The sequence below is a fragment of the Corvus moneduloides genome, chromosome 7 (genome assembly GCF_009650955.1).
Source record: "Corvus moneduloides isolate bCorMon1 chromosome 7, bCorMon1.pri, whole genome shotgun sequence".
Taxonomy (NCBI): domain Eukaryota; kingdom Metazoa; phylum Chordata; class Aves; order Passeriformes; family Corvidae; genus Corvus; species Corvus moneduloides.
This window is the reverse complement of record NC_045482.1, coordinates 34,807,135-34,834,560: the sequence shown is the minus strand read 5'-3', so window position 1 is coordinate 34,834,560 and position 27,426 is coordinate 34,807,135. Positions and strand designations below refer to the sequence as shown.

The window sequence follows — 27,426 nt, the reverse complement described above, 5'->3', positions numbered from 1 at the left end:
AGGCAACATTGCACTGGTTGCTCATGGTCACTCTCTGATGAACTGTGTGACAAGGATCCTTTGTTGTTTCAAATTGGGAAGTCCTGAACTGACAACAGAAGCTCTGCTTTTATTCCCCTGGTGTATTGTCTGGCACTTTCAACTTGTAAACTTCAGCCAATTTCTTTTATTTGCACCAGCTCTGTATTATTGATGTTTATCAACAGTACGTAAGCAGTAAATTTTAATTCACAGAGTACTGAAAGGTTGTCAGTACTCTCCAGCATATATTGTCACTACAAAAAGAGCAGGACAGGATTTGTCTATTACAGATGTACTTAGGAAACATAATTGGGAACCCACTGCAGCCAAAAGGCTTTATTAGCATGCAAGTGGCTCAGAAGTAATGGCAGCTAAATGCATTTTGTATGCCTCAAGTCTGCTTTCATACGGTCATACAGAACCACAGAAAGGTTTGGTTTGGAAGAGGCCTTAAAGATCATCTCATTCCAACCCACACCACCCTGCCGAGGCCTGGGTCAGCTTCCAATACATGAGGTTGCTCAGGGTCCCATCCAACCTGGCCTTGGTTGTTTTTCCTCTCAGGTAAGACAAAGTTAATAGGTATATTGGTAAATCCATTCTACTTTTTTTGACAATCCCCAATAGCCCCCAAAGAAAGAAATTCAGTATTACGAATCTGCAAGCTGAACTGCTTTTCCTGTTCATAGAAACAGCCAAAACATCTGAGCGTGACAACCTGGTGTGAACCTTTTTTGAACCTCATGTCGGCTCAGGGCGATCTGACAAAAAGGATAGTCAGATCAATTGCTTAAACCTTTCATTAAAAAGCCATTCAAGAGAAGTTAGTTCCTTATATCATTCATCTTGAATGAACTATGGCAAGCAGTGTGTTTCATTGAACACAGAAGGAATAAATGAAGGCAGGATTTTATTACGGTGAATTCCTGTGGGAGCAGTTTGTCCGGGAAGCTTACAGCTCCTCTGAGTCATTGTCAAAGGTGTATCACTTCAGGGGAGATGAGATCAGCAGCATCTTTGCCTGATTGACTACTCTCCTGTGGGACCAGATGCCTGGGAGTCAGAGCAACATGAATGTCAGGGAGTGTAAGATTGACATGGGTGTCTTTGAGAAACCAGGGTGGCTTTTGTGGCAGACCTGGATCAGAGCTTCAGAGAGTTCATGGAGATGTAGGGAAGTAAAAAATGCTGCCCTTCATGTCTCCTGTGGAAGAAAGAAAACACTGAACAAAATGACCTAAATCAGAGTTGGATGAATTGTCACTACTCCCTGGGATTGGGGAAAATAGATCATCCTAAAGACACTCAGAGCTGTTTCTGCTACCCTGTATTTCTGCAAATCTCACGGTTTGCTCTGCAGCTCCTTTTCTTGAACTGTGGGTCTGCCAGAGAGCTATAAAGCTCTCTCCTGTTGTTTCCTTCAGTGCAGCTCCTTCCTTTAAATCCTGCAGCAGAAATACCATGCTTTGACAAATTCAGAGGTTTCTGTAGCTGTGATAAAAGTGGAAGGCTCAGTGATGCTCATTCTTCACTGCCTGTGTACTTTGTAAACCAGTTCTCGCTGAGAAAGGGAGATCAAAGTGGGTGCAGAATTTTAGAAGAGACAAGAAATGACAGTCCCTGGCTTTTATCTCTTTAAATGTCCTATCTGGAGCATTAAAAATATCAGTGTTCTGCTTCATGATTTTTCTGTGCCTTCTCACTTCTCAAGAAACCTGTTACAAATCTAACCAAGCCTTAAATGTATACACTGTCTTCCATAGCTTGTCCTTCAATATTTCAAACATTGCCAGAGGCAGTCAAACTGTGTTTTCTTCCAAAGGTTTTCAGGATCAGTATTCCAGCTATTACAAAATGGCTAGTAAAGTAGAAAATACATTTTTTTATCCTCCTGTTTAATGTTTTATTTATTAAAGGCATCTGGCAGTGGCCTTAATAACATGCCCTAACTTTTGGTCAGTCCTGAAGGGCTCAGGCGGTTGGACTAAATGATCATTGTAGGTCCCTTCCAAATGAAATATTCTTTCCTAATCTATTCTGTTTTATTCTATTCTATTTTGTTGTATTATATATATTCTTACCCTCTACATTGTTATTGTATTTTTTTGCTTTTTCACTTATGGGTTCCCCTGGCAGGGTTAGTAGATCAGCAATAGAGCAAAAATTTCTGGGGCCAGAAAGGGTCTGTCACAATAAGAAACAAAATACATTTGAAATGATTTGATGGATAATTTAAGGAAGGAGGGGAAATACTTGTCTGAAGTCAGAAACAGATGGCAGCCAACAGTGGTTCTTTAATGGTTTTGTGGGGATGTCTGGTGCATTTGAACAATTCCTGGCTGGCTGTTGTTGCCCTCCAGTTAAAAGCAGTTTTAGTGTGAAACTTGAGGCGAGTGATTGCTTGCTCCTTTTCCTAGCTGGCTAAAATGAGAGAAGATGTTTTGGTTTTCCCTGGTCCTGACAGTGGGCTGTGAAACGTGTCTTTTGAGAAAAAAAATTTGTAATGATTTCATTCACTGATCAATAGGCTCAGACAGTGTTCTCAAAAAAGTGAATGTAATGATTTATGTAAGAGAAGGAAGAGTAAGAACTCCCAGAGGATCCCTGTTCTATCCACAGCACTTCAGCTATCAGAGAATCCCGGAATGGTTTGGATTTGAAGGGACCTTAAAGATCATCCAATTCCAACCCCTGCCATGGGCAGGTGCACCTTCCACTATCCCAGGGTGCTCCAAGCCCTGTCCAGCCTGGCTTTGGACACTGCCAGGGATCCAGGGGCAGCCACAGCTTCTCTGGGCACCCTGTGCCAGGGCCTCCCCACCCTCACAGGGAAGAAATTCTTTCCGACATCTAATCCAAATCTATCCCCTTTCAGTTTAAAGCCATTCCCCCTTCTTCCCTCACTACATACCCTTATCAAAGTATCTTTTAATACGTATTGTAAGGAAAATGCAGCTATTTTGCTGTTAAAAGCCACTTGTATGATACTTCAATAACTTAAAATCAATGCAATGCAACAGTTTTTGTCAAAAATATGAGCAGATTGACTGTTTTTTATTAATTTTCCCATAATGGACCTCACTTGCCAATTTATTTTCATTGTTCTCCAGCTTTCCTGGCTGTGTGCAGGTCCCACTATTCTGGTTCAAGCTGCTGCCTGTCGGCATCCATTAAGGAAAGAGTGCAAACAAACCAAGTCCCGTTTGTGAGTCAAATGTTTCTCATCCAGTAGGAGCTCCTGGCTGTGTAGCATCAGACAAATATTGGAGGAAGAAAATTGTAGGTTGTAAAGGATGGCTGATCCATATTTGCTTAGAAAATGAGATGTATGTGTTGATTTTGTTCAGATAGACAAATTTAATGAGCAGGTGCCACCTTGTCTGGTTCCAGCTCCACACCTCAGCGCTCAGAACCTCTTCAGGGTACCTTTAGGAAAGTTCCCCAGTTCACCCTCTGTGTAGGACTTGTTCTTGGAAAGGTATAGCAAATTTAAGGACTGGACTAGGGACAGGAAACCAACAAAGCCAGCTACAGCCAAAAAATATATTATCTTCCTATGCACAGGGCCCAGAAGGCAGAGAAATATACCAGAAACCACTGGGAAAATGGGCAGATTTAGACAATGTGTGGTTTATCGACCTCTAGGCAGCCTGTAGACTGTGTGGCATGCAGAATTCTAGGGAATGCCCTGAGACAATTGTGTGAAACCACTTTCTTTTTAGAAGAGTTGCATTAGAATAAGCAGTAACTCTGTGTGCCAGCCATATCCACTTTTCTCCCAAAATTTCAGCTTTATTTTGACAGTGGCAGTCGTTCCAGAACGGAAGCTTCAGGGCTCAGATGCTGATAGAGAATCTTCTTCATATTCATGTTCATTCTACTCCCAAGTAGAACTCGATGAATAATGATCAGGTGGATTAAAACTGTTCACATATTAAAGTACAGATTTCTCTTTTTCTTTAGGTCATGCCCAGTTACTTAAAGCCAGCCCTGTAGCAGAAAGTTCTCTGTCCATTTGCAGGTTATTTTCTGATCCATCTGCATAGGTTTGAAAAACACCCTCAGAGCAACTCCTTAAGCTGCATTTTTCAATCCTTTTTTTCATTTTCCTGGAGGGAAAGAAATGTTGTTCATTAAAATACTGGGTTTTTTGATCAGAAAAATTATTGAAACACAGCACACAGCTTGAGGCTGGGAAGTGTTGGAGCAGTTTTTGTTTAGTTTTGTGCTGTTTCACGCTGGAAAACATTGCAGTCTGTATTTCTACAATATTTCTTCAGTCTGTTAGCATCATGCCTTGTGCTGATGGTGTGTATTTAGGTAGATTCTATGAAGGATGTCAGCAGTAATGACATATATAGTGTCCACTGTTTATTCACCATTACACGTCCAATGTTAAATTATTGAGGCAGAATGTATTCCCATTGTGTGGTGTGAAGGTTATGTGTGTATCAGTAAATCAAAACAAGCTTTACAAAGTTAGAAAATCAATTGATATCAGGAATAATGAAGACACAGATGTTGAAACATTTCTCATAACCTTGGTTGTTTTTTATAACTATGACCACTTCAGGTATGGTTTTGTTTTGGTTTGTTTTTTTCCCAAATAATTGCTATGACTAATGTGCTAAAAATGGATGTTTAGGAACAGCAACAGTACACCTCAATAATAAACTTTTGAACAACTGTTGATAGAAATAAAATGTTGATTTCTAATGTTTAACTTGCTGAAATGCAATTTTCGTAACAAGCGTTTTACAGGGTACGTGTGATGTATTTCCCGCTAATGAAAATGGTGGTGGTGTTTCCTTCCTGAGACATGCACTTAAATATATATAAAAGCTTCTGAAGTTTGCAATTTCGGAGTAATACAAATATTTAGTAGCATCTTGCTCTGTTGCCATTCACAGAATTGCTCCCCAAGTGCCAGCAGATGAATTGCCAGTACAAATGTGCCATCACCAGGAACGGCACCAGGTGTTACTGCAGGGATGGATATGAAACAAGCAGGGACGGGAGAAGCTGCACAGGTAAACAAGAAATTCACTACAACATCAACACCCAGGTGTCCTGATGGTTCCCTGTTGGGTGTCAGGGGCAGGGAGCTGGTGGACAACCAGGACAGCACTGTCGCTTCCTAACCCTTCTTCAAAGGCGTTGGTCAGGGACAAGTGTGGGCTTTTGGAGCAGGGAATGGAAAAGAGTGCCCCTAAAATGAGAGTCAGGACCTCCCTCCTGGCTCTTTGGTGCTCCTGTGCCCCAGCAGAAACTCTCCTGAAGTTACTGAAGGGATCAGCTCGACTGGAGGAGTTCTGGAGCTACAGCTCAGTTGTGTGAGTCTCTCTCTCTCCATACCTCCCCAGCAGGAGTGCCTGTAAAACTTGAAGTGTTTCACCTCACGGCCATGAAGACACACCTAGATTAGAATTTGATAAATGAACCCTCCCAAGGTCATACAGCTTAGCTGGGAATGTTACTTTGGAGTAATTAATTGTAGACTGGAACTGTAGACTTAACTTGCAGACTGTTCTCTTCCATATTTGAAATATATGGCTTCTTAGTTCTCTGTCCAGGTGTTTATTTCTTGCTGTATTTTGTCTGTATTAATAATCATATTGGAGTTCTAAGGCCATATGGATGTGCTCACTACCAATCACTCCTCTCTCCAACTAAAAGTACTGAGCCAGATTCTTCATAAATGTAATTTATTATAAGTTCTTTCTCTCTATGGTTGTCATGTTTCTTGATTAAAAATGTATCTTAGGAAATGATTTAAACAGCGGCTTTTTTAGAATGTCAATTTATTACTTAAACCCTCAACCACTGTTGAATAGCTTATCTTGATTTTATGGTATTATCCATATACACCCTAGTTGAGAAAATTGCTCTTTATATTTATTAGAGGAGTCTATAGTTTTAGATGTTGGATGGTGGTTTAATGGAGAAGTGGTGACAGCTCATTTAAGGAACTGTAAGACATTGCCAGCATAAATAGGTTGAGAAGGATAATCAATTATTTCCTCTCCTGAAATGTTGCTCCATTCATCAACCCTGATAACTAGTGATCTCTAGTACTAACAAGGACCCAAATGTCTCCCTAATATGATGTAGCCATAGGAGACTACTTGAAATAATGAAGGTTTTATCTTTTAAAATTAAGAGCTATTGAACTTGAAAACTCCTACCCTTCATTTTGGCTACTCCAGTGATTTCAACAGCCAACATCCCTAATAAATTCATTGTTTGAGAAGGGGAAAACATCAAGCCTCACACCAAAATGACTTCATGACTTAAACATCTCTCTTAGAATTCTCAATTTTACTGAATTTATTTTTTTTCCTAATCCTTAAACTAAATCGTGTTGATGTTCCTTTAGATCTGAATGAGTGTGACACCTATGGAAGCTGCAGCCAGATGTGTGTAAATACAGATGGATCCTACACTTGCAGCTGTGTGGAGGGTTATGTGCTTCAGCCCGATAACAAGTCCTGCAAGGCCAAAAATAGTAAGTTTTAACATCTTTTTGCCTTCCTGAAAATATGTTGAGGTTTGGTCCTAGAGGATTCATGTGAAAGGACAGAGATGAGCACACGTGAGATGAACTTTCCTTCACTCTACTACAAAGAGCCACACAACAACCTTAGAAAAAACTTTTCCCTTATTAAGACAATACTCCAAGGGAAATATTTAAAGTTATTATCTGGATATTATTAATTAAAGCAAAATACTCAATTCAGCCAAGATTAGAAGAGTTCCCAGCCTCCCTGTTCATAAATAAATCAAAGATTTTCCTCACACAAACAAAAAAGGCTGTTTACTCTGGGAAGACAATGGAGACAGGGGAAATGATCGTGAGGTAATTGTACCCTTAGGATGAAAAAAGACATGAGATTGCTTTGTCCTTGCATTATCCCAAGAGGTGAATTTCCTGATATACATATTCACATGAGGCTTTTTGTTGCTCAGTGCATGTTTTCATTCCTTATAGTGGATTGGGTATTTGAGGAAATTAGTCAATTGTGCTTAATGAGGCAATATAGTACACAGTGTTTTCTTATTCAGCATAATGAATTAACAATACCTTTATATTAAAAACCCAAAAAAGTTCCTTAAGGAATTCTTCAGCATCCTGAAGCTGAAGAATATGTAGCTGAGCATGGAGCCATGTTTGTTTTATGTATTTTTAAGTCTTCCTTTTTGTAACTGTTTTGCCGTCAGAAGATAGGAAGGTCTAGTAATGGTTTTGTGGGTTCCTCACCTAAAGAGCATTACTAAATATATTCTTGCTTGATCACCACTGGGAGTTAAAGAGTATTTTCCTTCTTTTACTGTTTTTTCTTGATCCATACATGGGACTTTTTTTTTTTTTTTTTAATCCACAGTGAAGTCTTGTGAGATAAGAAAGCCCATGCAAAGTAAAAATAATTTATTATTCTTCTTTCTCCACTGCATGAAAATCAATAATGCAATTCTAGATCAGGAAGTCCTCATGGTGCCAGTACAGGGCTTGAGGTGACCCTTATAGTTTCCCTTTTTGCACACAGAAAACTGAGTAACATCTGTGCACTGTAGAGAGCTGTTGGTGTCAAGATGAAAAAAAACACATTAATAAGGAACTTCTCTGTATTTTTTACTACTTTATCATGTTTACTTGACAGTAGTTTTCACGTTTTTTGTTGTTTTCAGAAAGGAATCACTACTCATTAATCAGAGAAACCCCTGTAGGACAATACAAACGGGGATCATGGTGCTGCACAGAAATGAGCGTTACTCATTACATTGGGGATTTTTGTAAACACAGGGTGGCTTTGGATCAGAAGAATAGAATCCAAGGGGAAAAAAAAGTGTCTAAGGAAAAAAACAAACAAACCAGCACTTAGAAAAATTACCAACTTTTTCATTAAAGAACCTAGAGCAAATAAGGATGGATAGAGCAACCTCTCTGCTTTGTCTGCATTTGGCAAAAGTAGCTGTCAAGCAGATGAAGAGAATGAGCCGAGGAGTATTCAGCTCTGTATGTAAGAGCTGTGAGAGATCAGAAGCAGCACTAGAGGTGTAGGCTGGGCTTTCTGTAGAGCTTTCAATGTTAAGAACAGCAGATCTGCTACAAATACGAATCACCATCCATGCTGAGATCCTGGATACAGCACAATCCGAAACACCAAACCACCACATCCCAGTTGGCTCTGGAAATCAACTCGGAGGTTCCTGAATATTGAGGAGCAGTGAGGTGCAGGAGGTGCTGGAGGCCTCAGAAGGTGCTGAGCAGGTGACACTTGTTTGTGTCTGGAGGAGCCCTGCCCTGTGCTGGGGACAGTGTGGTGACCCCACAGGTCCATCAGCTCCTGCATGGCCTCAGAGCCACTCAGCCAGCTCTGCACATGTGGGGTGGCACAATTAGCTGAGAACTTCTCAGAAGCTGCTCTTTGCTGCCCTTCAGGCAGCCAAATGCTCGGCTGGGAAGGTGGGGAGGTCTCTACCTTATTAAATTCTGCATTTTCTTCCTCAGCACAATTAAATAACTCTGGAGCTGAAAGCTTTTAGCTGCACATTCCCTTTGGGAAGGATGTTAAAATAGGTATCAAAACAGCTGGAGGCTCTCCGTGGGTTTTTTCCAGACTTTTTAGCCATATTTTCTTTTATGAATAAAGAAGCAGTTAACGGGTTATTCTGAGGTGAAAATGAAAAAAAAACACAGCTCTGTTGAACAGAGTTTTAGAACTTATTTGTTTACCAATTTTTTATGCCTAAATTGCAAGATCTGCATGTGATGAGAAGAGTATTTAAGGAAAGAAAATTACAGAACTGGGACTATCTAGCTGAGGAAAAGAAATTCATCTGTTTTACAAAAGTTCCTGGTGTGTTTTGTATCTCCAAAGCCGATCTAGAGAGAAATGTTGTGTGGTAACAAACATTTGTCATGCAGATAAAGTGGGATGAACTGATAGTGACTAAAGAAAAAAAAAAATTCTAGCATTTAAAGAAAAAAATCAGCCCTGTTAAACTGATTTGACACAATTTTCTTGTAAAATCTCACCGAACTAAGTTTGGAGACTTTAGAAATAAAACAACCCATTGGTGAGGTACACTATGGTTAAACACCAAAAGTAATGTCAAAATGAAATTGGACTGCTCAGTATTTTTTCAGATGTTTATGCAATACATATATTGGGTGACAGCAAAGTCCTTATGATGCACAATGCATACCCCAGGGAAAGGGGGTTTAAGCTGCTTGTAAACACTGAATTCTGGGGTTTATGCCTTTCGTATCATTGTGGTGGAAAATACAGAAAATGCTGGCATTTCTGAGGTTTTTCTTCCAGATGAGAAGTAAGTCTGATGGCAGTGCAAAACACCTTCAATTTCTGATTTGTTGTGGCATCACTTATTGATCTGTATTTTAGACAAGATCAGGTAGGAGGGAAATGCAAGGCTTTCATCTTTTCCACTACTCTATCTTAAACATAATTCAAAGGAGGATGCTTTCATTTTAGTCAAGAAGGATGAATCATAAAACTTCCCTGGATTAAAGAGCTATTCACTTCTTATCTTTCCTATAAAATGAAAAAACAAAAACCAAAAAACAACCAAAAACAAAACAAAACAAAAAACTTGTGAAAAAATAACTCACATGAAGTCCACTTGTTTGAAAAGCTGCTGTCAGCTCACTGTAACTCATCCTAAATCCATCCACTAAACTTTTAAGCTTTGTAGACTCTGTTCTCAAGGAGCAGACAAGCAGTTTTCATGAGGGTGAAAACATGATTTCTTTAGTATCTCCTGGTTTTCATCTGCATTATGCTATACAGTAAGTTGGTTTATATATTTTTGTATGGAATTTCAATATTCTTGTACAGTTTTATCATTAATATATTATGTTTTTCAAGTTATCAAATCGACCTTTATCTGAGCAACACTGAAGGAAGCAGGTAATCTACCCTACTGTAAAAAAACATGATTAACTGCTTTAATCCATTGAATTATTTAATGTATTTATGCTTTAAAAATATGATTTCAAGCCCAAGAATCTAGTTTCTGTATTTTTAATGTGTAATGGTGCCTGCTGAGCAGAACCTCTTGGCAGTACCATGAGTCCTTACAATACCTTTGCAGCCAGGTTTGATTACATCTGTTGCTCAAGAGGGTTTGAAGCAAATTCCTTTGAGGAATTCCCTCCTGTCTTAGACCCTAATTCCGAAATACAGCCTTTCTCTGGAGTTTAGTGAGGTATTAAATCCTCGTTACAGTTTTCAGTGGGCCAGTTCAAAGCAGTGCAAGGAAAGATACAGTTCTCTCTGGCAGCCTGAAACCACCCGGTGGCTTTGGAACTGTGAACAGCTCCTGGGAGCTGCCTTCTCTTTGAGGCTTTATATATTGCAGGCTGTGGAAACATCTGGCTTAACTCAACGTATAAGAGCAAAAATAATAATAAAGGTCTTTTCACACTGCTGGTAGTTGGGAAAAGTGATTGAATCCGGGAGTAGGCAGTGGTTATTATTTTGTGGGGAGAGGGGAGCTGAGCACAGAGCTGTTGGATGTGAAAATAAATCCCCAGACTCAGCAGGATGCAGATGGAAACACTCCTTTTGTACCAGTCTGGAAAGTCTGGGGTGAGTGGGTGATAGGGACAGAAGTTCTTAAGTCTGGCTTTCTTCTCAGAGGTAGCCAAAGTTGCTAAGAACAGACAGTGACTGCAAAGGGACCTGGCAGATTTCAAACAAAAATTGCAAGAACCCCCCACTACCTTACCTTTTGGTAAGGAGAAAACAAACAAGACTAGAGAGCTTCACTCATGGCTTACACCACAAGGGATTGTTTCACAAAGAAATTAAATCACTGCAGTTCTTGGATATCTTCTGAAATTCAAAGAAAAATAATGCTTGGCTCTGACTGATGGGTGAGTGGAAGTGAATGTGAGGATGATGAGGACGTAAGTTCCAAAAGTAACGCTATAAATGTGTGAATTTACAAATGTCCACGTGGGATTTTCTGGAGAGGGACAAGACAGAATATACATTATGGAATGAGAAAGAATAAGGAAACAGTAAATGAAATCCATGTTAGAAAGAATACACACTTAAACCTTATAAAAATTACATTTTTTAATATGACAAAATAAAATAAAAAAATCATCAAGAAAGATGTTTAAATAAAAGCAGATATTACCAAAGAACAGAATACCAACTGCTGTGGCTTTGAGTGAGACCCCTGAGCACTGTACTCACTGAAGTATTCTTTTCTCTTTAATCACACCTGCTGATGAAGTACCATTTGTCAAATCCTTTTATTTATGCCTTTTTTCTTTTCATCATTTAGACATTTGGAATTGCTTAGTGAAAATTTGAGAACTCCATTAGGTAGAATGTTGATTAAGAGTGCTACATGTCGATGCCGCGTTCAAACATTGATGCATTCCTTTGAAAACAAGCAGATTACATTGGGGTGAGAGCTCCTGACTTGGCAACACAAATATTGTTCACATATGCCTGGAACTGCAGCTTTTCTGTGCTTTAAGGGTTTCACTGCACTGGATTTTTTGTTAGGTTTGTTATAACTTCTTTCAGCAGCACCCACTCCCCAATTTTTGTCTTGTTTATAGACTCTTATTTGAAAAGCATCTTACAATTTCATGTGTCCTCATGAATTCTGCAGGTTTTCCTGGCCTTCATTCTTTTTGAAATATCACTAATCTGGATAGAGATAATTTGCATAAGTTGTATTTCATTTTATGACTTAGGCATGAAAAATGTTGCAATAATGATACTTGGAATTAAACAGAGGCTGTTGGGCTGGGGTAATTAATTTTCTTTAATGATGTGAACCATTAGAACAGCAGGATAAAATAGACTTAATAATTTGGAATATATGATAGTTATGAAAATAAAAAACAAAACTAATTTATTGCATATCTTAAAACAAACAGGTAAGAACATTAAAAACTTCATTAAAACTGAAAAGATAAATATATCAACATACAGCCTGTTAATCCTTTAAACTCTCTTCACTTTGTTTTCAGAGCCTGCTGAAAGACCTCCTCTTCTTCTGATTGCAAGCTCTGAGATAATTGAGGTTTTATACCTTAATGGAAGCAGAATGTCTGCCCGGGCCCCTGTGAAAGGATCTGCAGTAGTGACCCTGGACTACAGCTACAGAGAGGACACCCTGTGCTGGATTGAGTCACGAGATCTCTCCAGTCAGCTGAAATGTTCCAAGATATCCAAAGCTGGGAAGTTGCCAGAGGAGTGGACAATAAACATTGCCCAGTACCTTCACAGTAAGTATTTGGCAGTGTTTTAGCAGAACTGTGGTGTCTCTCCTGGGCTTGCAGTTGAAAACAGTCTTGAGACATTCAATATTGCAACTCCTGCTGAAGCAGTTTTACGGTTTTTCATTCATATATTCAGTCTGAGCTGCAGTATTTGTATCTATGCAAAGGTTTTTAAGATGTGCACTTTTCTAGACTAACTGCAATGTATGGAAGTTACAAAATCAGCAGTGCAATGGAAGAAGAAATGTAAAAGGCTTCTTTTTCTCTGGCAGAATAGTGCTACATAGTGCTCGAGAGCCATTCTTTGCTACTGGGACAACATTAACAATGAAATGGAATCATCCTTGGCACATAACTATCATGGGTGTGTTAGTTCTTGAAAATACCAAAGTATTTCCTGACTTGCTGGAGACAAACTGCTGCCTCTAGTTGTTTTTTTTTTTAATTAAGAAAATAAATTTTAAAATGCCTAAAGTCATCACACTGAATTAGACTTTACATTACAGCATTATTCCTCAGTCAGCTTTTCAATTTGTGGCACGCTGTTGTCTTCTGAAGAAGGTGTTCATCCACAGACACATGAGCATGTGAACAGACTGCAAAATATCATGCAGGGAGAAAAAAAAAAAAAAAAACAAAAACCCATTTTCTTCATCTTTCACAGAAGGTGTCCCCAGATCAGCTTACAAACCACAGCACTGAGGAGTGCAATGGTGGTGTTAATAAAGCCTTCTAAAAACTCAAGCCTGGAGTCTAATATTGGACCCAAGCTTTTGAAAAATCCTTTTAAGGTGAGATGTGCATCAAAGAATATCTCTGAACAGATCTCAAACCCTCTGACCATACAGTTGAGGAATATGCAAATCACAAATTTGATTATAAATCTTAGAGGTGCAAGTCAAAGTGAGAAATCCTGCATGACAATTGTGCTTTGGACTATCAAGATAGCTGTTGTAAGGTGTGCTCATTGATGCAGAGTAAGGGGGGTTTCGAACCTCTTTTCCCAGTTTCATATGTACTAGAATAGTAAATTGAATTTTAAAGAAACTTTCAAAACTTAGGGTTTGGGGTTTTTTTTTTGTTTTGGTTTGGTTTTGGTTTTGGTTTTTTTTTTAATTCACTACCTATTGTGAGTATTCTGCTTTTAGAGGAAACTCTTGTCATGGGCATAAATATATTTGTTTGGGCAGTTTTTGTTTTGTTTTTGCTTTTTCCTATTTTATTCAGTTGTTGTTTCTGTTTTTTTGTTTTGTTTTTTATTTTGGTTCGGTTTTTTGGGGGGTTTTGTTTGTTTGTTTGTCTTTCTGGTTTTTTTTTTGTTTGTTTGTTTGTTTTTTGTGTTGCTTGGTTAGTTATTTGGTGAGGGTTTTTTTAGTGTTGCATTTTAGAGGACTTTCATACTTCAGATATCAAAGTACCCTTAAGTAGGGTGGTAGAATTTCATTGTATGTTTTCAATTCACCCAGCCACTGACATTTAGTTTTCCTTTTAGGAACAGCAATCACACTAACCACAGTCCTGTGCAAAATGTGTTTTGCATTGAGCTCTGTGTGTTTGTGTGTTCTGTCACTTGTTTTCACCATCAGAGTGGACCTGAGCACTGTGGTTTGTGCTCCTCCACCCCTTCTGCTGCATTCCTCTCCCTCTGTTCCCTGCATGTGAAGAGAATTTCTGATCCCTGTGCTGTCCAGATCTGTGTTACTGCATCTGTTTGCAAAATCGAGGCCCTGTGAGGGGTTTGAAATGAATACAGTGTCTGGGATTAATGAGCTGCTCATTTTTCACGGTGCCAGCACACACCAGCCTGTGGTCTCTAATGTTCTTCTCAAACTTCATGGAAATCGTTCAATCTTATTTAGATGAAGAATAATAATTCCCATGGACATGAACTGACTGCTGAGACTTGCTCCAACTTCTTCTTTGATTTCGATTTGGGAAGTAGTGCTTAGGGACTTAAAAAAAACTTTGCTGGGAGCTCTGACTGACAAAATCTTGCAGATTTAGCTGTGGGAGTGTTTTTCCCAAGCACACACATCCACAGACACTTCTGTTGTGTTGCTCAGTGGAGCAGCATTAATCCCCACGGTCTGGGCATGTCTCCTCAGAGGGAGAGGCAGCTGAAACTTGCTTTTGTCCACCTAATTAGGATCTTCTAGACACCCCTGGAGTTATTCCTGCCAGGACATGGCAGGAATCTCATGTTGCTGTGCCTGGTATATTTGCCAGGTCATTGTGTGGCTGCTGCAAAATGGAGTTTTAGTTTTAAATTCTTCCTTTTAACTCCCTCCACCTTCTGTTACCCATCAGGTCACTTCTGCTTTTTTCTCTTCATCATACAGCACTACACCTGATGAGGCAAATTAATTCATTGTAGCACTTGTTTTCAAGTGTAATGGCATTCTTTGACAGCTCAAGCCAAATAAATGGTCATGGCCATGGGGTGAGTCACATAAAATTGTACATTCTCTTCTTCATAGGAACCTTTTTTTTGGTGTTTGTGTGAAAATGAATAAAGTACTAGGGGGGAAAAAAACCTAAAAAGTTTTCTTAGCGGTGTTTGTGGAATTTATCTTTTTTATCTCAATCTTCTAATCCGTTCTTTTTGTTAGTGGGAAAAAAAAATAAATCTGCATTTGACACAAAAAGTGCTAGAAAAGTCAGTTATCCAAAGTGACTGGGACTGCTTGAAGTGGATTTATTCAAAGTGTTTGCTTCAGTGAAGGCAAGTAAGTCTTGTACTTAGGAACAAAGAATATAGATCATCTTTAAAGATGAAAGTCTACATCTAGGAAAGCAGGGACTGTGAAAATGACTTTGTTTTCATGATGGGTCATATAGCACCAGCTCCAGGTACTGAACATAAGGTTTGCATTCACAAGAGAAAGGAGATTACAGTCCTTTAGTTTCTATCATTCTCCCTCAGCAGACAGTTCAACCTGACCTCAGTTTGGTGCGATGTGTCTGTGATGGATGGAATCAGGTCCTTTGAAGCACAGGGTAGCTTGGTCTGTGGCTGTTACTCTGCAGAAGAGGAAAGGCTGAGGAGAAGCTGATCCTTAACTCGGGTGTTTTTGCTCTGGGAGAGCAGGGTGCAACTCCAGAGCTGCCCATTGTGGCTAGTATTCACCCTTTCAAGGTTTATTATGTCAGGGTTTGTTTGGTAGCTGTATCCCCTTACATAGGGATAGCTTTCTGGAGGCACAGCAGTATCAGCACAGGCATTTTTGTCTCAGCCAAGGCCAGGTATTGTCACGTTGTTTCATCTTTGTCTTTTTAAGACCTAGAAGTTTTTGGAAGAGAAGTTGGAAATTTTCCTCTTGGAAAGATTTATGCAGACAGTACTGGACCCAAATAGGCTTTCAGGGATAATTCTCCTGTAAGGGAGCCTTGTGCAACCTCTAGTAAAAGAGCAACAGAGATGCCTCCTTGAAACCTCACAGCAAGCTCACAGCAAGCTCACAGCCACTTCAGTGGGTACAGCGAGATTTCAGGAACAATTTCTTTAAACTGATATCTCTAGGCCCAAACAAACAAAAATTCTTTCTAATGGCACAAATGTGGAAAACCTCTCAATTTTCTGCCCTTTTAAAGGCATAATGTGCTATCTTCCATTAATGCTTTTGTGTGTGGGAGCTGAGAGATGGCAGGAGCAGCATCTTCTGGATGCAAGAATCTCCTTCCTCATTTTAGGAGGCATTTTGTATCTTCATCACTACAAGCACCAAGCACCTTGCATGCTCTAAAAACCAGCACCAGGCAGCACAGCCTGGGTTTTAGCTGCTATTCTTCTGCAGAATAGAACAAAATCTATTCTGGGATGATACTTCAGAGCATGATATTTTCTGCTTGGCTGATGTTTGATTCAAGTTTTCTTGGCACTCGGTTATCTCAGCACACCACAACCAATGCTGCAGTGCCTGTGCTTAGCTGTGCCACCTGTGCTCTGTGCCAACAGCCAGTGAATCACACCTCACCTGGGAAGGGACACAGGCTTTTCTCTTGGCAGCTGTGTTTGGACGGGACCACTCTGGATTGAAAGAAATGTCTTGTTTCTTCTGTATTAATTCGGTTTTTACCTGCCAAGGTTTGGAACAGGAGATGGGCATGGAGGAGCTGGAGTCTCCAGAGGGAGAGGGATTTGCCTCTCTGCTTGTGGGACCCAGCACCTTCTACTTGCCTTCCTGGGCAGAAGCCAGGCTGGCTTTTTGGATCTCCCACATTTTGGATGTGATTGCTGTGAAGAACTTCAGACAGCGAGCCCAGAGGATTTGACCACAATCCAAGAGTCTGTTTGGTTACATCACTCTTTCCTTCCCTGGTTTTGGTCCCCTAATTGCTCCTCCACCTCCTGATCTAAACCACTTCTTAGGAGCGATTATCCACAACCACAAGTGCTGGGTTCAGAGTAGCTGCAGTAATTCCCCTTCAGTCACAGAAGGAAACACCAAGCACTGGAGATGGTGCTCCTGTCAGCAATTCCTGTGAATTGCTGTGAATATTCATGGAAAATCAGAGCAGAGTTTGGCTTACTCTGGAGGAGCAAAGCTGTGAAGATCTGGGGGAAAGTGTTTATTCCTACATACAGTCTGCCCCAAACTTGCCTCCAGACAGGCACTAAGAGCTGTCACACAGTTGTAGAATGTGGGTTTGCTTTTTTCTTCTGTGATAGACAGCCCATGTGCCTTGAAGGTGCACAGAAATGAGGAGGTTTCATGTCAAAGGTCATTCATACCTCACATGGGACTTCAGTAGTGCTCAGAGCAGCTCACACAGTCATAGGGGCCAGAATGGGAGGTGGGAAGAGTGTCCTAAGGGAGTATCACAGGATACTTTTCATGTGTGTGGCATCCACTGAGCACTTCTCAAGTCCTGGCTGATCTTGCACTGCTGTCCTTGCATTCTGGAAAGACTGGACAAATGTTGGTTATGGGATAATGAACTTTCTTACTTTGTCCAAAGGTGGGCTTTCTTCGTTTTTTGGCTTTTGGTTTTATGTTTTTTTTAATAGTGTCAATATCTCATTCTTAAGTGCTCTAGACAGAAACATCAGTAAATATAAAAAACTAGGACAATTTTCTCATTAACTAAATATTTGTTTAGCTTGAATTTTCCATCTCCTTTCTCTCCAGTCACTCAGTCTCCTAAGGTCCTGCAGTTCTTCAAAACAGACCATCCTCTTTGCTGTTCTGGAAATCTTGTTTTTATTTGGCCTCATCACCTTGTTATTCTTGCCATCTTCCGGGTGGCTTGTGAATGTTATCTCACACAGGTTCCAGCACAACCTTTTGCTGTGGAACTCGGTGATGCTCCACAGGGAGCCAGGTTTGATCCATGTGGGTCACCCATGGTCCATCACTGTCCTGTATGTCACACTGCATCTTGCCTGAGTCTTCCTCATGTCTTCCTCAGTGTCTGTTGGGATTTTCATGTTGCCCTGTTTATGTTTTGTTTTGATTTCCATGTGCTTTTATCTATTTTAGGCCCAGGTCCCAATTTTAGTTGGGTGTTCATACTCCATGATATTTTCTTTGCAACTCTCCATACGTTCATTCCTCATTCTGGTGTCCCCAAATTTACAGAACTCTTGATCCAGTATTTGATACAGCCTCATTAAGGTGCTTTCCTAGTGCAGTATGGACTTTTATTTAGTGCAGGAAACGATGCTCTCTGATAATTGTCCTTTTTCAGAGAGTTTTTCTGTGCCCTGTAATGACAAGACTCCTTTGGAGACTTAGGCCTGTACAGTGTGCTCCTCTCTTCAGCTCCAGGCTAGTCTTTGTTGATTATTGGTGCTGCACAGCCCTTTTGATGGTTATCAGGGTTACTGGAAGGATAAGGGTAGTTCATATCTCTTCATTCAACCTTTCTGCTCCAACAGGCATGATCAGTTGGGTCTTATCCTTTGATTGTGCTGTGTTCTGCAAATTCCTTATCTTTTTTTAATTAATAATACTCATATAATCAGGTCTGTATCTCAATTGTTGATGGTGTTTGCACAAAAGTTAAGATATAATCTGTATAGTTGAAATCCTAAGAGGGCCTTGGCTCTATTAGGGGGTTCTAAATATTAGCTGTGAAGGATGTGTCTGCTTTTGGTGCATCTTTTGGATACAGGTGATACTATTTGCTTGAGATTTGTGCTGCTGGTTTGAGTATTGTCACCATAATATTGTGTTGTGTCACTCTGAGGCACAAGCTTCCATGGCAGAGAGCCTGAATTGGTGGCATTTCCCCCCCAAGTTAGGTTTTCTGCACTTAATCCTTTTTGACACCAGAGCAGCTTATTAACTGCTTGTTAATTGCCACAAATGGATTTTTTTAGCCATTCAAAGATGTGATGCTATTATTTTTCAAGCTTTGTTACTCATCCAGCTTCCACAATTGATCTTGCATTGATATTGGTCAAAACCCTGTCGTTGTCTTCTGCTCTTAGCAAAGGTGGCGTGCTGTCTGTTTTTTTTTAATTTACTTTTCAGTAGTTGTGCCCTGGACAGTTAAATCTCAGACTGAGTACAGGAAATAAAAATTCTTATCTCAATGGCATTTCTCAGTGCAAAATTTTGATTGCTTTTGGTTTGGATTGTTCTTTTTTTCCCTCCTCTAAACTCCTAGGCTTTGCCTGGAACAGTCTCCTGAATGCTGTCTCTGCAAAGAGAGAGACAAAAGCTATCAGTGTTGAATTGTCATATTCCCTTTTCCCTGTTTTATCAGCTTCCTAGCTCACCATTTCTAGACTTCCTTCTTAATTGGCTTCATTGTAGTCCTAAAGAGGGACATGACTGGATCTTTTTATGTCTTCCTTCCATCCCAACCCATCCTGGGTAGAAAAGCTCTTGCCCCAGGGAGGAATTCCAAGAGCAAGCAAGCAAACTCCCACAGCAGCAGAAGGGTTTTCTAAAGAAAAAAGGACTTTTTTGTCATAGTATCAGTTACCACATAAATTTATCAGTCAGAATGCTGAGGGGCTCTTCGTCTCTGTCAAATTGAATTATTATGCTGCTTGTAAAACAGTAACATTTTGATTTTGTGAACAAGGTTTTGAAGATGGAATAAAGAAATTGTGGGGGTTATAAAGATGTAATGGGTAGATAACTAGGTTTCTGCTGATGTAAATCACACAGTTTTGTAGTGAATATTTTATAAAAGAATTTATATCCTCAGATACAACAATAGTGAAACATCGGTTAAAATAACCCCAAAACTCACAAGCAATTTTGTTTTTTTCCTGAGATGAGGAATTAAGTGTTACATGTTTTATGGGATTAGACTCACATTTTTCCATAAAACTTTGACATCCATATGCACCATGTTGGTTTCATTTTGGTTTTTACTTGGTAGCCACTGGAACTATTCTTGGAACTATTCCACATTTCCTCAGTGTTCACAGGGGCTTGTCTTCTGCCTGTCTTCCAAGGAAAAGATAGAGGAGATATAGAGGAGACAAACAGTTGTAACCTGCTCATTTCAGTCAAGTTGTTTGTGAACTTGAGGCTTCAGGTGCACTCTTAGAAACTTTCTGTACTGGTAATAAAATATCTGGTTAATATTTCAGTATATTTCAATATGCTAATTACATATGCATAACTTCTTTTGCTTTCTACTGGTACTTTATTATTGTGCTTATAAATTTCACATCTCTTACAGTTTAGCCAGTGGTTGTCTTCTTGAGTGGTAAAATATCTTTGTAAATGTCTCTCACATACGATGCTAAACAAGTTTGCTTCATTTAGACTAGTTGACAGCAAATTTGCCACACTTCCAGATATTTTTTTATTAATGCAAATATTTAATTCAGACTTCATTCAAAACCTGAAACACTTCACTAAAGTCAACTGAAGAAGTCAAGGATTCTTTTTTTGGTTTTTGTTTTTGGTTTGGTTTGGTTTTGTTCGGGTTTTTTTGTTTGTTTGTTGTTGTTTTGTTTTGTTGGGGGTTTTTTTTTTGGTTTTCCTTTTTTTTTAATAATGCACTTTGGATTTTGTCATTAGATGAGTTCTTCTACCTCCTAAAGATTTTTCCTGAGGCACAGATCAACACTGCAGAAAACTTTAAAAAGTCTGTGTCTTCTTTGAAAGTGCTTTTGCCTTTATAGGAGCAAGGGGGACATAAAAACTATAAACTCCAAAATACGGTTTGTTTACATCCAACATCATAACTGGAACCATGTTTAGATATAAAAAACAAAGCACCAAGCAATTACAGACCAAAGTCCATCCCAGGCAGAGATTTATCAGTAGCTAAAGCCATGAGGGAACAGTATTTTGTTAGCAATGAGCCTGAGCAGTGTCAGGAATTCTCTGTGCTGTCTGTGCTACCCAGAGATCTGAATCTGCAGGGAAGTGACCCACAGGGAATGGCACAACTGAACCACACATTCCACCTGCTGTATATCTTGGGGAAGCAGCAGGAAAAGGAAAAAAAAGATCTGTTTCCATGTCTTATGCAATGAAAAGAGTCATAGACTAAAATCACAAATATTGTGACTCCTGATCAAACTTGTGGCCTCTGGTAATTGCTGTGTTTTGAAACTCAGGTTTTGATCTGTTTCTTTGTTCTACTGCAAGGAAAAGGGTAAATAGAGAGCATGCTTTTCAGAAATGAATAATAATGAGTAATTGCATTAATGGAAGTAAATCTGAAATCAGAAGCTACATGGGTAATAAAATTAAAGCCAGCTGCTATAGCACCTTAAGATCTTGCCTAATCTGCTTTCTGTACTCAGAGTAGCCTGGGTAGTTCTGTGCTGGACTGGAGTCTATGACAGAGACACACCAAAAGGTTTGTGTGTGTCAGAATAAATAATGGACTTGTTCTTTCCTTATCACTTTATCAAGAGCCCTTACAAAAAGATGAATTGCATGTTTTGCAAAGTTGTGAGCATTATTTAGATTGGAATGGAGATGACAAATTAAAACCACTATCTGATTTGGGGATTTAGTATAGGATTGCTTTCTTCACTTTTTAACTCCTTTGACTGGCAGTAGCAATGACTGGCTCAACAGGTATTATCTCTGGTCCATGGAAATATTGGCTTTGTTCTCAATACACAAAATTGTGGATTTCTGCTTAAAATGAAGCACATTTGATTTACAACTTTCTTGTGACTTCAGCTTTTGAGTAGAACTTGAAATGCTGAAAGTCTTATGGATAGTGTCAGCATCATGAAATAAATAAAATGTAAGAACAAATTTTGTCCTTTTCACTATTTGTCAGTTGAGTTGAATAAAATAAAATCTTGTGTTTGCTTGAACATTTTTAATAGGTGAGTGAAGCACTTTTCTAAAACTGACAAATTGCATACAACAAATGTTTTAACCAGAGGAAATCACTTTTGCTAAAATCAGACTTAAGATTTTCTTTGTTTTGGAAAAAAAAGTGTTGGGACCATTGTAAGCAGTTAAATGAGAAGGACAGGATATGCAAAGGGTCAGTTTGCTTCCATAAAATCGATGCCCTGAGGTTTCTCAGCATGTCACCCAGCAGCTGCCACTCGATGTGCTGGGCCAGGAATTCACTGTGACACTTCTGAGCTGGGGACGAAGTTTGGGTTCTCTGTGCATGTGTAATTCTGTAACATTTCTGTCACACTGTGTTAGCAAAAATAATGAGCTGGCCAAGGAGGGTGTGGGGATCTGTGCCACAGCTGGCAGTTCAGGGCACCCTTGCTCTTGTGGGCACTTTTGAACTTGACTTGAATGTCATTTCTTGCTATTTTACTTAAATATATGATGCCATTTTTTAATATGGGGGAGGTTTTTTATATTGATATATATGGAGGTAAGTATAATGTGTTTTAAAAGATTAGTGCCTTTTCTTTTAGTGCCTTTTCTCTTCTAGTTGTGCCTATACTGAAAATACGTATTTTCCTCTTAAGACTCTTTGGAGAATATATTGTTTAGTCATTGAGTCTGTACAACTGGTTGCACAATTTAGATTTGTTTTAAACCGTTATAACCACTGCATTACCTCCAGAAACAAACCCACTGGGAAAAGGCAACTCAAGTAAGATGAAGTAATGAGAAGACGTGTTTTATGACAGTCTGTGAATGCTCTGTGATCCACGTTCTGCAGAGCAGAGCTGCTGCTGGCTGGAGGGACCTGGGTCTGGGGAGCACTTGGAGCTGTGCCCCTGCTCCACTCAGGGTCACACCATGTCCTGTGCTGCCTTTGGGATCACTCAGCACAGAACTGATCTCACATCAGGGTAGGCAAAAATTTTCTAGGCAGAAATTATTCCTTGGAGGAAGACAAGGGGACCTGGAGGAGGGTGCAGTGCATGTTTGTGTCTCTCCTCTGCACTTCATTGCAAGGGACAATTTCGTTTTACCATTTACATGAAAGGAGAGGTGATTTGGGAAGAAAGGCAATCTGCTGGTAGTCAGGAGACCAGTGTTCTTCCTAGATGTACAGGATGACATTTCCCCTCTAAGCAGCGAGTCACAGACGCTGTGAGATTTAAAACCTGAAACGCTGAAATGATGGGGGATACAAACGTAAGAGTGGTTGGCACAAGGTACCTGGGACTTCTCTGGTTGTGAAGAGGTGGGATTATGTCCTTGCATCTTCCTGGAGTGGCCAGTTTTGGGAAGGGCTGGAAGCTGCCTGAAAGCAAAGGTCAGGTTCTGCAAATATAAGCACACTGAGTTTGTGACATATTTCTGGAAGCAGCAGCTATTTGAGTGATTTATGAGACTTTTAATGGGATCTATGGTGCCATTCTGGTTAAAGATAATGCTCAGGTAGACCAATAGCAGCACTATTGTGGTGATGAGAGAAATAAATAAACAAAAACACAGTGTCCTGATGTCTGGTTGAAAATGGATAGAAAAATAATTTATGTATAAATCTAAAGCCACGTTTTATTTTTATTTCTTGCATTACTGGAAATGTGTTAGCAAGGAATTTTTATTTATTTTTTAAGTGCAGTAACAATGTAGATATTTTAAGTCTGGGCAGTTGTCTTCTTTGTTGGTCAGGTCACATATAATGAATAACAGTCTTCTCCTCAAAGGTTATTATTTTGATACTGAAAATATGTAGTAAATGGCTGAAAAAAAGCGATGGACAGAGAGGGAGAAAGGGAGGATGAGGCAGTGTTTACATGGCATGCACTGTTACTGTCTGTTGGCAGCATTAGTGGACAGAAAGGGTTTTATTTCTTTGTTTTGCTCAAACTACTTTTGTAGGTGCTGTGCAGTGGTTTCAGAATCTTGCAGAAGTGCCAGCCTGCTGCTGGCATGGTGTGGTGATCCCTCTGTTAGAGGGAAGAGAGGAGATGAAGAAAAAAGCTCAATGTCCTTCATATAAGAAGCAAGTTCTTTTTCTTTCCTTAGCAACCCTAAAAAAGAGGCTCTTTCATCTAGTAAAGTACATTTTAGGGTTTTGTTTCCGAAATATTATGTGAAGAAGTGAGGTGTATGTTTGCTAACTGTGCAGGTCATATTTTTTATTATTGAGAATATTTTTAGATTTTCTAGTATTGTCTAAGTTGTAATTCTCAAGCTGGATTTAAAATGGACTCTGTATGCAGATTTTAATTATATTAAAAGCAAGTTCTATTTATTTTAGCAAAGTTGGGGTTTTTTTGGGTTTTTTTTTTTTTTTTTGGGTTTTTTTTGGTTTTTTTTTTTTTTGGAAGTGTAATGTTTTCTCCTTTTCCCCTAACATGTTTGAGATGGTGACAAAGACTTTCGTGCCCAATATGGATATGTCTGTATAAAAAAATTAAATACTCTACGGTCAGTATTACCTTCTGATTAAAATGCAGTGTAGTGATGTCCTTTGGGATTGATTTATAGCAGTGGGTCAGGGCATGGCCTCATTTCATATTGTGTAGACCATATATTGCTAACAGCAGATAGAGTGGGCTCCAAATGAAATTATCCTACAAAATTATGACCTGCATTGTAATTGCAAGAACCTACAGAATATCTGGGTGCTGTGAATGAGTGTTCTCTGACAAATGTGGCCTTCTATGAAAAATGTGCAGGTGTGAGTTTTCTTTTGTTGCCCTACCCATTCTTTAAGAGTTATCAGAGATAATTCACTTCTAAATTATCTCCCCAAAAGCATTTCTTAAGGCGCTATTGCTTACCTCTGGTATTAAACTGTTAAAACTCTCTCTGGAAGTCATTTCCCTTAAATATTTTGCATTGTGAAAGTAGCTCCATATATTTATTGGCATCTCTTTACATTGTAATAATCTACTGCTTAGCATGTCTGTGGAAAAACGTTTAAGTGGCTTTATTGTTGTGTGATGATGATTTGTGGCGTTCATAACTGCTTTCAGGGGGCAGTCCTAGGGAGGTGGTAGGTGGTGGATTTCTGGCTTTGCTGGAAGGTGGTTGAAGGAAAGGAATGTCCCAGCCTGGTGCAGCCACTCCGTGTCCCCACAGCCGCTCTCCGAGGCCACGTGCTTGATGGGACGCCTGTTGCAGCTGAATTATGCTTTAATTTTAACAGTGGGTGACTTAACTGCTCTGAAGTAAATAACTGGGTTTGATTTACAGCCTCACTAGATTTATAAGAAGCTTTTGAATGTGCAGCTAAAAAGGAAAAAAAAAAAACACCAGACTGTTATGGCTATGTACCTCCATAAATCTGTCTTTATTGTTCAGCATGAACACGGGCCACTGGGACCCCATTACAGGTTTGCAGTCACTGGGCAATGTGTGTGAAACTCAGTAATGCAGAAATTAGGAATGTTATGGTTTTCAGCTATTCTTACTTATTTCTGACATGAGATTGATGTCAGAAAATTCACTCTACAAAAATCTCAACAGTCAGGATTAAAAGATAGGGCCACTCACAAGGCCCTTATTTAATTGTTTCTCACTTTTTCCTTGCTCTTTTAACCCATTGGCATCACGGCTAGCACTGTATACACAATAACAGGAATTTCATTCATCTTACTCATTCCAGAAACTTGATGCATTTCCTGATAGAATCATCCTATAACAAAAGTAAAAGAAGAAATATCCTTAAGAATTTAGGACCAGATTCTGCTGCCCTGCTGTAAAATTCCTGGAAAGGACACAAACATTCTTGGGGCATCCTCACATTTCCTCTGAGTGTTCTGTAAAGGAATTTGTTAGAAGAGGAAGATGTGATTCTTGTTTTTGTATTATTAATATTGTTTTATTGGATTTCCAACAGGAGGAGGAGGAGGTTTATTGTTAAACCCACACTTTCGCATTTCTCTCTCAGTACCTGCACAATACTCAGCCTCAGCCAATGTAGAATCATGGAATCACAGAATGGATTGGGTGGAAGATGATCTAAGATCATCTCATTCCCCTGCCATGGGCAGGGACACCTTCCACTATCCCAGGTTGCTCCAAGCCCATCCAGCCTGGCCTTGGACACTTCCAGGGATGGGGCAGCTCCAGCCTGTTCCACTTCCTCACCAAATGCCCAGAGATTTGTTCTCTTCTGTACCTGGTTGGAAGCTGAATGCCTGAATCTCAGAATGCCTGAATCGACCACATCTCTGAGGGATTTTGTGTCTTTCTGAGCTATCAGGATGCTTTAATTAAGTATTCATAATATTTAGATTATTCTTATATTTTTGAAAATTCTTTAGCTTGGGGAAACTGCTATTGCCTCAGTATTCACATTTATAGGTTTTAATGCAGTGTATTATGCTCTAGGGTTGAAAGAAAGCCAACAATATTTTTGTCAGTAACCAAAATGATTGAAATTTAAATGATTTTACTCCACAAAGAAAAGGAAAAGCTTTCTCTTCCTTTTAGGAACTTGAAGTCTGGATGCTTTAAAGTGCTTATTTAAATTTAGTATATTTTAGGTTCTGCATTGTGCTTCTAACAAAGAGTATCTGCAAAGGCTGATTTAACTCAGAAGAATCAGATATTTGAGGATGAGTCATTTGAAAAAGATGGATGGATATTTTTCACTTGATTTTTCATTTTTCAACTTATGTAATAATCACTCTGGACATGGCTGTTAAAAGCTGAGACCCCAGCATGTCTGACTTATTGAATGGTGACATCTTTAATAAAAATCCTTATTTTTTAAGTGGCATTGCAGACAGAATTATGGCAAATTCTTGGTAGTAGAAGGGGCACAGAAAAAATCCATTCCAGCTTCCCTTTCCCAAGTCACAGTGTCAGTATAAGGCTGTCTGGGCTGCTAATTATGATCATTAATGTCAGAAGAGAGGCACAGCAAAGGCAGTGCTGATGCAGGGTTTCACAGCTTGTCATTTACGTGTTTTAACACTACTTACTGCTCTCACCATCACTGGCTGTTGTAGAATAAAAAAACCTTGGTGCTCCTTGTCTTGTTCAAAACTTGGCTTTTTACTCAATGGAGGCAAAAAGTCCATCCCCAAGTGTCTTTCTGCATTTCTTTGCAACAAAATTTGTTTGTTCCTTGATAAATACATGATTTTATCTCTTTTTTCTTTCTAACTCAATCATAAATTAAATAAAGTCTGGCTATGCCAGTTACGACATTGCATTCAGAAGGGAGACATATGTGTTACAGAAGAAAAAGAAGTAATTTAAAATAATCAAAATAATTCTTCCTTTAAGATCAATTTTTGCAAGAGGAAAAAAAAAATAAACCAAAACCAACAAACAACCCAGTATTTTTGTGTCAAAAAAAAGAGGTTGTTCTAAGCACTTTCAAATATATATTTTCAACTATATATTAATGTGGGGAAAATCTAAACGTGGGATCAATACTGATTTATATGTGCATATATGATGAGGTCCTCATTGCATTGATGTCCAGAATAAGGAGAAATTTACTATACAAGGCAGTAGAGGCTAAGTTCTTTCTCTTAAAATAGTGAGTGTCTGTCTCTTTCATTATTGACAAGAAGCATATGGGGAGGTCAATAAATATTTTTAATTTTAATTATATTTCATCCAAAATCATGCCCCAGTTCAGCCAGAAGTTTGTCAAAACCACTCAGTTCTTACATTAAAAATAAGCAATGTTTATACTAAAGTGTTTAACAGGAAAAAGCTTGCTAATTTTTGTTTCTACATCTGGGAACAATGAAATCTGTTAATGTAATACTGATTTTAATAGACGGTACATGGGCAGAATCCTTGATTACAGCAGTAACAGAAGTACAAGAATATGTCACTGATTTTCCCTCTCTTCTGCTG

The 27,426-nt window shown here is 39.2% G+C and overlaps 1 protein-coding gene across 2 annotated transcripts in view; it reads left to right on the top strand.

Moving 5' to 3' along the window:
* LRP1B (LDL receptor related protein 1B) overlaps window positions 1-27,426 on the top strand; it is a 638,461-nt gene that overhangs the window by 336,196 nt on the left and 274,839 nt on the right. For both annotated transcript variants that reach the window (XM_032114472.1, XM_032114471.1), the window contains 3 exons: window positions 4,932-5,051; window positions 6,398-6,526; window positions 12,038-12,295. In XM_032114472.1, the coding sequence (XP_031970363.1) occupies window positions 4,932-5,051; window positions 6,398-6,526; window positions 12,038-12,295 (507 nt within the window). The remainder of the gene's footprint in view (window positions 1-4,931; window positions 5,052-6,397; window positions 6,527-12,037; window positions 12,296-27,426) is intronic.